Source organism: Balaenoptera borealis, assembly GCF_965194805.1.
Source record: "Balaenoptera borealis genome assembly, chromosome: 7".
In the NCBI taxonomy this organism is placed as follows: domain Eukaryota; kingdom Metazoa; phylum Chordata; class Mammalia; order Artiodactyla; family Balaenopteridae; genus Balaenoptera; species Balaenoptera borealis.
Window position 1 is genome coordinate 93,258,674 of NC_138864.1, and position 14,393 is coordinate 93,273,066.

The window sequence follows — 14,393 nt, forward strand, 5'->3', positions numbered from 1 at the left end:
GGGAAATTGACAGGAACACAATCATAGTAGGGGACTTTAACATCCCACTTTCACCAACAGACAGATCATCCAAAATGAAAATAAATAAGGAAACACATGCTTTAAATGATACATTAAACAAGATGAACTTAATTGATATGTATAGGACATTCCATTCAAAAACAACAGAACACACTTTCTTCTCAAGTGCTCATGGAACATTCTCCAGGATAGATCATATCTTGGGTCACAAATCACGCCTTGGTAAATTTAAGAAAATTGAAATCATATGAAGTAACTTTTCTGACCACAACACTACGAGACTAGATATCAATTACAGGAAAAAATCTTTAAAACATACAAACACATGGAGGCTAAACAATACGTTACTTAATAACCAAGAGATCACTGAAGAAATCAAAGAGGAAATCCAAAAGTACCTAGAAACAAATGACAATGTAGACACGACAACCCAAAACCTATAGGATGCAGCAAAAGCAGTTCTAAGAGGGAAGTTTATAGCAATACAATCCTACCTCAAGAAACAAGAAACATCTCAAATAAACAAGCTAACCTTACACCTAAAGCAATTAGAGAAAGAAGAACAAAAAAACACCCAAAGTTATCAGAAGGGAAGAAATCATAAAGATCAGATGAGAAATAAATGAAAAAGAAATGAAGGATAGCAAAGATCAATAAAACTAAAAGCTGGTTCTTTGAGAAGATAAACAAAACTGATAAACCATTAGCCAAACTCATCAAGAAAAAAAGGGAAAAGACTCAAATCAACAGAATTAGAAATGAAAAAGGAGAACTAACAACTGACACCGCAAAAATACACAGGATCATGAGAGATTACTACAAGCAACTATATGCCAATAAAATGAACAACCTGGAAGAAATGGACAAATTCTTAGAAAAGCACAACCTTCTGAGACTGAACCAGGAAGAAATAGAAAATATAAACAGACCAATCACAAGCCCTGAAATTGAGGCTGTGATTAAAAATCTTCCCACAAACAAAAGCCCAGGACCAGATGGCTTCACAGGCGAATTCTATCAAACATTTAGAGAAGAGCTAACACCTATCCTCCTCAAACTCTTCCAAAATATATCAGAGGGAGGAACACTCCCAAACTCATTCTACGAGGTCACCATCACCCTGATACCAAAACCAGACAAAGATGTCACAGAAAAAGAAAACTACAGGCCAATATCACTGATGAACATAGATGCAAAAATCCTCAACAAAATATTAGCAAACAGAATCCAACAGCACATTAAAAGGATCATACACCATGATCAAGTGGGGTTTATCCCAGGAATGCAAGGATTCTTCAATATATGTGAATCAATCAATGTGATACACCATATTAAGAAACTGAAGGATAAAAACCATATGATAATCTCAATAGATGCAGAAAAAGCTTTTGACAAAATTCAACACCATTTACGATAAAAACTCTCCAGAAAGTAGGCATAGAGGGAACTTACCTCAACATAATAAAAGCCATATATGATGAACCCACAGCCAACATCTTCCTCAATGGTGAAAAACTGAAACCATCTCCACTAAGATCAGGAACAAGACAAGGTTGCCCACTCTCACCACTATTGTTCAACATTGTTTTGGAAGTTTTAGCCACAGCAATCAGAGAAGAAAAAGAAATAAAAGGAATCCAAATCGGAAAAGAAGAAGTAAAGCTGTCACTGTATGCAGATGACATGATACTATACACAGAGAATCCTAAAGATGCTACCAGAAAACTACTAGAGCTAATCAATGAATCTGGTAAAGCAGCAGGATACAAAATCAACGCACAGAAATCTCTTGCATTCCTATATACTAATGATGAAAAATCTGAAAGAGAAATTAAGGAAACACTCCCATTTACCACTGCAACAAAAAGAATAAAATACCTAGGAATAAACCTACCTAAGGAGACAAAAGATCTGTATGCAGAAAACTATAAGACACTGATGAAAGAAATTAAAGATGATACAAACAGATAGAGAGATAGACCATGTTCTTGGATTGGACGAATCAACATTGTGAAAATGACTCTACTACCCAAAGCAATCTACAGATTCAATGCAATCCCTATCAAACTACCAATGGCATTTTTCACAGACCTAGAACAAAAACTTTCACAATTTGTATGGAAACACAAAAGACCCCGAATAGCCAAAGCAATCTTGAGAAAGAAAAACGGAGCTGGAGGAATCAGGCTCCCTGACTTCAGACTACACTACAAAGCTACAGTAACCAAGACAGTATGGTACTGGCACAAAAACAGAAATATAGATCAATGGAACAAGATAGAAAGCCCAGAGATAAACTCACGCACATATGGTCACCTTATCTTTGATAAAGGAGGCAAGAATATACAATGAAGAAAAGACAGCCTCTTCAGTAAGTGGTGTGGGGAAAACTGGACAGCTACATGTAAAACAATGAAATGAGAACACTCCCTGACACCATACACAAAAATAAACTCAAAATGGATTAATCACCTAAATGTAAGGCCAGACACTATAAAACTCTTGGAGGAAAACATAGGCAGAACACTCTATGACATCAATCACAGCCAGATCCTTTTTGACCCACCTCCTAGACAAATGGAAATAAAAACAAAAACAAATGGGATCTAATGAAACTTAAAAGCTTTTGCACAGCAAAGTAAAACATAAACAAGACGCAAAGACAACCCTCAGAATGGGAGAAAATATTTGCAAACAAAGCAACTGACAAAGGATTAACCTCCAAAATGTACAAGCAGCTCATGCAGCTCAATATCAAAAAAACAGACAACCCAATCCAAAAATGGGCACAAGATCTAAATAGACATTTCTCCAAAGAAGATATACAGATTGCCAACAAACACATGAAAGGATGTTCTACATCACTAATCATTAGAGAAATGCAAATCAAAACTACAATGAGGTATCACCTCACACCAGTCAGAATGGCCATCATTAAAAAATCTACAAACAACAAATGCTGGAGAGGGTGTGGAGAAACGGGAACCCTCTTGCACTGTTGGTGGAATGTAAATTGATACAGCCACTATGGAGAACAGTATTGAGGTTCCTTAAAAAACTAAAAATAGGACTACCATACAACCCACTACTGGGCATATACCCTGAGAAAAGCATAATTAAGAAAGAGTCATGTACCACAATGTTCATTGCAACTCTATTTACAATAGCCAGGACATGGAAGCAACCTAAGTGTCCATCGACAGATGAATGGATAAAGAAGATGTGGCACATAAATACAATGGAATATTACTCAGCCATAAAAAGAAATGAAATTGAGTTATTTGTAGTGAGGTGGATGGACCTAGAGTCTGTCACACAGAGTGAAGTAAGTCAGAAAGAGAAAAGCAAATACTGTATGTTAACACATATATATGGAATCTAAGAAAAAAAAAAAAAAGGTTCTGATGAACGTAGGAACAGGACAGCAATAAAGACGCAGACGTAGAGAATGGACTTGAGGACACAGGGAGGGGGAAGAGTAAGCTGAGGCGAAGTGAGAGAGTAGCACTGACATATATACACTACCAAATGTAAAATAGATAGTGGGAAGCAGCTGCATTGCACAGGGAGATCAGCTGGGTGCTTTGTGACCACCTAGAGGGGTGGGATAGGCAGGGTGGGAGGGAGACGCAAGAGGGAGGAGATATGGGGCTATATGTATATGTATAGCTGATTCACTTCGTTATACAGCAGAAACTAAGACACCATTGTAAAGCAATTATACTCCAATAAAGATGTTAAAAAAAATTCAATCATAAGAAGACAACCCAATGTAGATCAAAAAAAGATATGAATAGATACTTCAGCAAAGGTAAGTGAATGACTAATACACACATTAAAAGATGCTCAACATCATTAGTCATTAGAGACATGCAAATTAAAATCACAATAAGATACCACTCCACACCTACATTAAGGGCCATTCTCAAGTAGATAAACTTTAAGAGTTGACTGGAAGGTGAGAATCTGGAAACTGTCTTAAAATTATCTTTGTTGACAGACTCATTGGAAAGCTTCTGTGTATCTCCAGTAGTACACACACCATGTTTAAGACCACTTGTATGAGAAAACAAAAATTTGGTGACTTACAAAATATTTGGCTTCAGGATTTGATGATCAGAAAGGTGTCAAGCATGAATGAGGCTGATTTGGAAATGAAAAAAAGTCGGGCTGGGAAAGGAGCTAACAGGAAGGAGAGAAGAGAGGAAGAGGAAGTAGAACTCTTGGTAGAGTTCTCATCCATCATCATCGTTCTGATAGTCCCTAGCACTGGCAAATAGAGTAAGATATCCTCAGGCAACACCCATGATGTTTTTTTTTTAAATCATCTTGTTGACTCCCACACAGGCTCCATGCCCTAGCCCACAATGACTAAAATGTACCATTCCCAGGCAAGTCTCCACATCTCCTCTTCAGACACTCACATCGACAAATCACTCTGCTGCAACTGGTGCAAAGCAGAGAACTGCACCAAGCAAAATTCACCTTCATTTTTGCCCTACATCACAACCTGATGTACCCAAATTATAGTATTTGTCACACTGTAATAATAATTATTGGTTTACGTGCCTTGCCTCTTCCGCCTCCCATTAGAGATTGTGCCTTCTTTAATGACAGAGACATTTTTTACTCATCTCGAGATCTTCAGCACCAGTACAGTACCTGATATACAGTACAGTCAATAAATGTTCAGAGAATGGAAGACTGATATAAACTACAGATATAAACTCTAGCCATATAGTTTGAATGTCTTTGTCTACAAAAGACCTTTTTTTTAAAAAAAAAAAAAACATATTGTGGGCAGCAAATATATTGTAAAACTAGTTTTTTCTTTCTTAGGAGAGGCTCTAATCTGTAATTAAGAATCTGATATGTTATTATATAACTAATCACCTTTTACATAAAATCTTAGGGAAATGACTATATAAAAGAAATGTAGTGAGGAGACCAATGGACTAGACAGAAGCTAGGTAACCTAGTTCTGGCTAGTACCAGTGACTCTGGATATGTTTTCTGGCTTTCAGTTTCCTCATGTGTAAAGTGAAAAAATTAAAGAACAATCTCTAAGCACCCTTCAAATGTTAATATTCTAAGGATCTTTAATCCATGAGTGTTTCATTAATGAACAATCAGAAGGTAGGAGGCATGTCACATGCTGAGTATTCCTAATATTTTGGTTCCTCTTGCTAGAAAGCAAATGAAATTATCCTGTCAATATTCATTCAGTACTTCAATTCCAGGAACAAAATTAAGTAAGTGCCCCGCCATCTACTTCTGAAATCAGGAACCTGATCTTTCAATTCTAATAATTCAACTCTTGAAGCAAGCATTTAATCACATATCGTAGGCACTGACGTAATAAACAAACTGTAAGCTTACCTGCCAGGAAACTGCTCCCAAAATTGCTGTTGCAAGAAGACTAAAAAAAACTAACTGCTCTGAAATTAAACAAAAGTGGCGCATCCCTTTGGATGCCATGATTCTATCTAGGTTATTGTTATCTACCCTGTGAGTAAAATATACTTTATGGCAGTCATTTAATTTGGAATGGAATCCCCAAAGAGTTAAAAGAAAAATAATATGGCAAATCATCCAGAATATTCCAAAAATGGAAAAGCCTGGTATTACAAAATACCAGAGATGAGTGTCTCTAAGTTTAAATGCTGAAAGAATGAAAAATGTAAGCTCAATCATCCCAGTGAAAACAACAGAAAGTCTTCTGCAAATTCTTCCACGGTACAAATAGGGTTTCCACCTTTCAGTCACTGAAAGTCCACTAAAATAAATGTCAAGGAAAGGATCAGTTATCAGGCAAATAAAAAAACATGCAAAAGCAACTGGATTTTGGGGAGTTTCCAATGCGGAGAAAAACAGCAAGACTGCAAAAATAACTAAGTTTGGAATAGCTAGAAAAGACTTCATTCTCAAGTCAATAATCAGCATGGCCAAAGCTACAACAAGTAAAATGACACTCAGAGACTTTTCTACCAACATAGTTGTGCTGGCAATGGCAAATCCAACAAGTTCCAGAAATTCAACTGTGGTTAGTAAGGTGGGTCGATGACGGACATAACCAGAAATTCTCTCCACCAAAGAGCATAGTATCCTTAATACTATGGAAGTCAGAAGCAAATATTTGGTTGATTCTTCTTTCACATCATTTTTAAAGGATGAATTATCAAGAAAACACAGGAGGCCAAGCAAGAATCCAAACCAAAGATTGGATAGACTTAAACTTGCTGCTTCCATTGAAAAATAATAATAGAGTATGCTGGCAATTCCAAGAACAAAAAGACCAAGAATAAAAATTACCAAAATTAAGGAATTTGCTGTTTTTTCCCATCTTACATAAAGACCTAAGCATATAGCAACCAGTAGATTAATTCTGGCTAAATAGCCAAGATAACGCACTGAAGAATGCATGTTCACTTCTCTGTTTACTTCTTCCAGTCTTGTCATTGCTAAATAGAGACAATGACTAAAGCAATAACGCAGTGATTTACACATTAATCTGTCAATCTGGGCTTTCTCCCCACGTTACAAAAATTAACTGCTTGTATTTCATCCAGCAAATCCAATGTTTCTGTAACTCCTATTTCAGCATTTTCTCTGGTAGAATTTGTTTGTAGTGATCTAAAAAGAAGAAAAAATATTTCGTTGTTAATTTTATGTAATTTGCCTTTCACATGTATCTTCCTTATACAAAATAACAAATAAGTGAGAAATAAAGTTTGTTCTGAAACCCAGCTTAAAATGTGACTTGCATGTATCTTAATGGTAATTGTCTCTGGCTAAAAACCTCTGCAGTTTATCCAAACAAAAATGGAGATTTTTTTCTACTCATCCTATGCTAGGATTGTATGACTAAGTCACCATCAATGAAACTGTTTTCCAGAGATGGTGAGGAATTCACCTAATTCATTTTTACTCCGATATCTGGTTTTTCAACAACATGCAAAGATGAGATATTCAACTTAGATGTAGCAGATGCGTCTGGCACAATGGAAAGCTACTCAACTCTTAAATGAAACAAGGGACCTCATCATTACCTCTAACTTGAAAAGCATCAGTATCCAATAATAGCAACCATTACTACCTGCCTAAAATCATCTACATCTTTTTACCAGTCACCTCTAAAATGAGATGAAATCTTAGTTTAATAGTGTTTAACTAATAAACTTATTAGAAGTTTAACTGTATTAAAGTTACTCAGTCACTAAAGTTGATCCATAATTCTCCCTGTACTTTTTCCTCTACTAAATTACTTTGATTATCAAACCTACAATCTTTGTAGCAAACCAATTCTGGACCTTTCTAGTCAAAACTGTAAAGTTGGAATGCTAACCAATATTTATTGTAAGGTAAATTTTAAAAACTATAATTTTACTTTTAAAAAGTTACCACAACAATTATTTGTTAAAGGACCCAGATAATTATTTCAATCTTAAGTGCCCCTTCAAGTTGCACTTCAAACATGATGTAGTCAAAAAATGATTTAACTATCTACTACATAATTCTTCAAATTTTCTAGTATGCTATTTCAGAAGAAATGATCCATGCAATGGCTCATGGTCACACTGAATATCCATAGAGAACTCAATCAATAAAAACTCAAAAAGTAACTAGTTTGTGATAAGCTTATTTATACTTTCTAATAGCAGGACACTAAAAGAAAGACCCAAGAGAAATATGAGATAACTTGGAATTAACTCTTAATTACCCATTTGGCTGGAAAAGAATGTCACTGGGTGACAGCTTTAGGGTCTCTGGGAGGTTCCAAGTATTATTACTAATTTACATGTTCAACATGTATATTTTTTACAGCTAAGTTTATTTAATTAACTAAGAATGCTTATTTTTCCTCAATTACATTTTCATTCAATCATTTCTTAAGAAACCACACACCACTAAAGAAAATATCTTCCTTGGTATATTTAGGTTTTATCTTTTTACTTAAGAAACTGATAGTATCTAGAGTGCATTGCATTTTTTAAAACATTACTTCTATGTGTTATATAATCATTCAACGAATATGTTGGAAGATATGTCCTCAAAAGGTCGATGGTACAGTCTGGGCTCAGAAGACGGAACACTGTTGGAGGAAAAAAAAAAATCACACACCAGACTAAAGGGTTGCCACTCAACTCATGAGACATACTTCTGTGTTTCTCTGGTCAATACACTCTCATTCTCTGTGATTATGCAAACCTCTTTTCCCTATCCTCAAATCTCTGACATCCACTTCCTGCCAAATTCTCACCAGATGCCTTTGCCTCCAATGAAGTCATCAGAAGGGAGCTCACTTGAGTTTCCAACACCACAAACTCACCTCTATCTACATTTCCTGATTCAAGAAAAGAAGGCTGTCCCTTCCCTATCTAAGGCTACATCTTTTAGCCACACACGTATCTCTTCCCCTCTGCCTCTTCCAGAACTTCACACTCTCTCCTCTCTCGTTAAACTCCAACTCTTCTCTTATCCATTGGCACTTAACCATTTGCAAAGCTCTTTTTAAAAAATGATACCAAAAAAAAAAATACAGAAACAGAAACAACAAACAAAACTAAAACAATCCTCACTAATCCTCATCTCTTCTTCCAAGTTCAATCTTTGGTCCTCTTGACAGCCAATATTTGACTGCTTTACTTCTCACACCAACTAAACCGTGGTTTCCACCACACAACAACAAACTGATCTGCCAAGTTCTAATATAACCTGCAAATTCCTAAATCCCATAGGTACTTTTCACTCATTATCTTGCACATTCTTCAAACAACCTTTGACGTTTTTGACTCCTTTCACCTTCTGAAACCTGCCCTTCCTTTAGCTTCCAAAGACCAGTCTCCAGATTTTCTTCCTAACTCATTGATCTCTCCTCTCTGTCTCCTTGCAGGGTCTTCATTCTGAATCTATCCTTTGGATGTTCAATCCCAAGCCTAGGCTCTTCTCTCACTATACAATTAAACACATATATATTAACCTACCTGACAGAAATAAAAGCACTAGCTCGGTTCTGCACTGAGGAAAAAGCTTAGAAAAAGGTAAAGGAAAACACGTAAATAATAAAGTACAGCACATTCATAGCATGGAATATATGCAGCCACCCTGTTATAGGCCAAAACCAACATGACAGAATATTATCTTTAAATAGCTAATTTACAAAAGTCTTTCCCCATTCCGACCTTCTTCAAAAGACAAACAGCCTGAATCAGAGTAAAACAACAAAGCACTGCAATCCTTTCAGTGGGGCTGCCATCACTAATGATTCAGTGGGAAATTACTTGAGAGGCAGATAAAAAAGGAGCACAGGGGGCTTCCCTGGTGGCGCAGTGGTTGAGAATCTGCCTGCTAATGCAGGGGACCCGGGTTCGAGCCCTGGCCTGGGAAGATCCCACATGCCGTGGAGCAACTAGGCCCATGAGCCACAACTACTGAGCCTGCGCGTCTGGAGCCTGTGCTCCGCAACAAGAGAGGCCACGATAGTGAGAGGCCCGGGCAACGCGATGAAGAGTGGCCCCCGCCTGCTGCAACTAGAGAAAGCCCTCACACAGAAACGAAGACCCAACACAGCCAAAAATAAATTAATTAATTAATTTTTTTAAAAAAATTAACATACGCCAAAAAAAAAAAAAAGAGCACAGAAGAGTCAATCTGAATACTAGAAAAGTTAACTAACAACTGCCAGAGTCTGTTTTATAAAATCCTATATACTACTCTAAACCCTCTTCTCCTTCACCACCTGTATGTAATCGTCACCAAGTCTTCTCCACTCTTCTTCCTGCACACCTCTTAGATGTTTCTACTCCTTTTCTTCCTCAAGGTTACAATCCCAGTTCTGGCCACCATCATCTCATGGTTGAATGTCTCCTTGCATCCACTCTTGCCCTTCTCCAAGAAGTATCTTCTTTAAAGCCAAAATTTGTCACATCATTCTGTTAAGTAAAGGCCCCCAGCGGCTTCCCATCACTCTAAGCAACAAAGTCTAAACTCCTTAAAATGCCTTATAACACTCTCTTCACTGGATGTGCATAACTCTCCTGCCTCATCTCTTACCATTCTTCCCCTTGAACTTGTATTCTAGCCATGCAGACCTTTCAGTTCTGAACTGTACTAATGCTATTCCCTCTGCAGGTGCACTCCTTTCCCTCCTCTTGGCCCCATCCCAGTCCTCACACCTGGCTCACTCCTATTCTTTACTCTTTACGCCTCAGCTTAAATGATTTTCTTAGGGCAATCACCTTGACTCATTTATATGATCCACGTACTTCCTCTGTAACAGCAAAATATTGATCATCAACTGTTTAAAATCTGCATTCCCCATTAGATCACAAGGTCTCTGAAAGTTTGTCTTCAATACTGTACACCAGTATTGAAGACAATACTGTTTCGCAGAAAGTACTTTCTGTTTAGCAGAAAGTTCGGCACCAAGTAGGTATTCAACACATACTTGTTGAAGAAATAAAGACTGATGCAGAAATAACTATATTTAACAACAATGCCAATCAGTCATAGGACACGTATTAATATACAAAGAGTAAACAAGTTGTCTAATTGGTTTGCTTCTCTCTCGGCTTTATGCCAACCTTCACTTAATTCATCCAAATTCCTCCAAATCAACAAGTTCTTTTTCATGTCCTACCTCTAGGGAATCCAAGACACACTATATCACGTGCAACGTCTTTTGACTCAGAAGTTATTTCCGTCCCATCTAGGGGAAGTGTCAAAAGCTGAAAGAACATACTGAGCACCCAGGGTCGGGGAATTCCAGTGCTTCGGTTCTGTGAATTCATGATAATAACTCTTTGGACCCATCTCATACAAGGAGAATGGCACCTCGAATACTAAATCCCTCAGCAATAGGGCAGCAATAACAATTCTTCTTCCATTCTGCCTCCTCCTGGCAAGATGTGGGAGGCCCAAGAAGAAGCCTCGCTGTTGTCTACCATAACCGGGCACCCAGCCGAGTGGGGAACTGCTGGGGGATACGGAGAGGCGCCCCGCCTTCCATCCTTCACCCCACACCATCAACTTCTCTCCGGGCAGGTATCCCTACCCCCGCCCCGGGAGGCCGGCTGGGCGGAGCTTGGGGCCCGCACCACTCTGAGCCCTGGGCGGTGACTGTGCCCACGTCTCACCGCCTCGCCAGTGACCCCCTGGCCCACCTACCTGACTCGGCCGCTGCCACCAACGCTCTCTCAACCCTCGGAGTCGGCGCTGGGGCCAGCACGGTAAAGGGAGGGCCCTTGCGGCTGAGCCTGCGACTCGGAGCGGGGAAGCGGGACGCCAGGGGAGTCGAGGGCCAGAGGCCGCACGCTCTAGCACAGGCCAGTCTCGTCGGAAACTTTCTCCGTTACTGGCGCGGCCACGGCCGCCATATTCCCGCCGCCGGATCCGCGACGGTACGGAACGCCGCCGGGGTCAAGCCGCACGACGCGCTTCCTCCCTAAGAGCCGGCCCAGGCCCTGCCCCCCTCCCCGCCCAAACCCTACGAGCCGCCGCGGGCCCAGGTGCGATCGGCGCTGCGCGAGCGCAAACGGCCCCACCTGGGGCACAAGCTGTCGCCTTCCTGGACCTGGAATGGGCGGCGAACAGGGAGCTGGAAGACCACGAAGGATCAGGCCGACCTTGACCATTAAGCCTCTAGGCCGCCACCTCGGGCTTGACCGAGACTGGGGCAAAGCGGCCGGGCCGGCCGGCCACACAAGGACAGTAAATACTGCAGGAGGCGTTGCTGCTCCTTAATACCTATCGCATAATATATAGCTTTGTGTCCACTGACCAGCTAAAAGCTCAAGCTCCTTAGGCTCGCCTTTAAAGCCCTTCTCGCCTCCTTTTCTAATTAAGACTCCCTTTCATAAACCGCCTGGGTCTTTACTCCGCCGACAACGCTAAGCTCCCGCAGTCCTGACCCATTCCATTACCCCTCTCCCCCCGTCCCTTACACGTTCACCGGCCCCGCATCCTGAGGGTCCTTCACATTCCAGGGCTAATTCTTCTTTGTATCTGAACGCACTGAATAAACATAAGGGGTTATTACTCGGCAGCGTTTCACAACAGCTGTGGAGCTGATGATTTTGGGGTTTGAATTCTGGTTTCTCCCCTTCCTATGTGCCACCTAGGTTTCTCCATCTAAGAAATGGTAACAAAACCTTCCTTGCAAAGGAAGGAAACCTTCCTTCTATGTTGTGAATATTCAGTAAAACATTTTTTTTTTTCTGGCATCATAAGGTAGGCCCTCAAAAAGTATGAATCCCCCCTCCCTCTCCAAGAAGCCCTTCCTGCCTGCCAGCCTTCTGTCCCTACCATCATTTTCTACTGTTCATAGCACTTAGCAAGGTCAGTCTCTATGAACCCCAGTTCCCTCATATGTAAGTAGAATGCTAATAATACCTACCTTACAGGGTTGCTGTAGGGATTAAATGAGATGATGTATGTAAAAATTACCTTAAAACGTTTACATGGTTTATCCCCTTTGGGATAAAGCGCAACAACAGACTATACAGCAGCTTGACCTCCAACTGAAACAGTAGGAAAGGGGGGCAGGGCACAACCTTTAAAAGAATGACATAGCCATAGGACATGACAAAAACTGGTTAGAACCAACTAGGTCCAAGATGGCGGAAGATTTGACTTCCAGTGGACCTTGAGCCTCATTATACGCTCATTGTAATACATTAGCGGGCTAAATGACACACCCACAGGTTCCATGACAGTTCTAAGGTCAACCATAAAAGGTCAAAAAGTGAGCCATGGCCCAATTCCTGGAAATCTCCACCCCTTCCCCAAAATAACTGGAATAATTCTCCCATTAATTAGCCTTTGAAATTACCCAGCCCATAACAACTAACCACCCCATATTTCAGGGCTTCTCGCCTTCTGAGATGGCCCACACTCTGTCTGTGGAGTGTTTCTCTCTAAATAAATCCACTTCTTACCTATCACTTTGTCTCTCACTGAATTCTTTCTGCAAGGAGACATCAAGAACCTGAGCTTCTTTAAGTCCTGAGACCAGGTGTGTGATCTCAATTAAAAGACCATGGGTTCAAGTCCCAATCTGGGTTCTGGCTGGGTTCAAGTCCCAATCTGAATTGCACGATTTCACCACCACACTCCCCCAACTCTGCACCCTAGCCTGCTTCCATTTCCTCAAATGCAGTGACATGTCCAGTTTTGCTCACCATTAAATAGGCCTACGTGGTGCCTGATATATAGTTGGTACTTAAATATTTGTTAAATGAAATAATAGAACAGAGTAGGTCCTCTCCTCCCACTTATTTTCTATTAGTGTCTTCTATATTCTTGTCCTATTTCCCCTAACAGAGTATGAATTTCTTCATTTTCATTTCATAGATGGTGAGGGGTTGGAGTGGACAGCACGTCCATAAGTGATGAAGCACCCTCAGACTCAGATTCCTCATTTGTAAATGAAAATTTTGTGTTTGATTCTCTCCAGACTCCTGTCTAACTCTAAATTCAATCAGTACCCAGCTCCCAAATCTGTAACTCTGTCTCTCTGGGGAATACAGTGTCACATTTCCAACTACCTGCTAGATGTTTCTACTTGAATATATTGTCCTCACTTCTAATTCAACTTGCCTTTAATGGATTCCCACCACCTGAACCCTGTTTCAGTGTGTGGGGAATTCTCCCCTGTTGACTGAAAAAAATGCACAACCTAAAAGTTGAGAATTATGTTTTGTTTGGCAGACAAAACAGAGGACTTAAGCCCAGGACACAGTCTCAGATTGCTCTGAGAGACTGCTCCAAAGAGGTGAGGGAGGAGCCTCAATATATAGGAGTTTTCGCAACAAAGACCAAGTAATCGGAATTTCAAAAGATTAGTGTTAATTACAGAAAACCAGACATTTCAAGTTAATGAATTTAACACTTTTCTATGTATGGGAAGATGCAATAGTCTGGGCTTACTGAAATCATTTCTTTGATATGTACATCAGCTACCTTGGGCCAGTATCCTGTATTTTCCCATCCTGAGTCTCCTCAGGGCTCACCTTCGGAGGGTGGGGAGGGACCTGTAATTTGATGGCTGCAACATTCTTCGTTTACTGACATGGCAGCCAACATTTTTCACTCACACCCCTCAACCTTACGAGTCTAGTAGCTGAAACTGAAATGCCAAGTACTTATTCAACCAATCATGAGCACCAGCTGGAAGCTATTGACTCAAAAAAGCAGGCACAGAAAGCTGTGCTCCCTGGATAACTGCAGGAATGCAGCAAGGTAAGCTCCTGGCGCAGTAGTGAGAGTGGTTCTAGTCGTGACATCCAGTATTAGCAGTGTCATTGATTCAAGGTGCCTGTGCATGGTGACGGCAACTCCAGAGCTTTCTCTCATCAGTTCTGTGGTCTTTTATT

The 14,393-nt window shown here is 40.1% G+C and overlaps 1 protein-coding gene across 3 annotated transcripts in view; it reads right to left on the reverse strand.

The window, feature by feature from the left end:
* TMEM168 (transmembrane protein 168) overlaps positions 1 to 13,061 on the reverse strand; it is a 63,168-nt gene extending 50,107 nt beyond the window's left edge. Inside the window, exons 1-3 of one of the 3 annotated variants that reach the window (XM_082400053.1) lie at positions 11,188 to 13,061; positions 9,808 to 9,925; positions 5,401 to 6,654 (exon numbers count right to left, since the gene is read on the reverse strand). In XM_082400053.1, the coding sequence (XP_082256179.1) occupies positions 5,401 to 6,528 (1,128 nt within the window). In that variant the 5' untranslated portion in view covers positions 6,529 to 6,654; positions 9,808 to 9,925; positions 11,188 to 13,061. The remainder of the gene's footprint in view (positions 1 to 5,400; positions 6,655 to 9,807; positions 9,926 to 11,187) is intronic. The other 2 variants (XM_082400052.1, XM_082400054.1) reach the window with 2 other exon arrangements.
* Between the last annotated feature and the right edge of the window lie 1,332 nt (positions 13,062 to 14,393).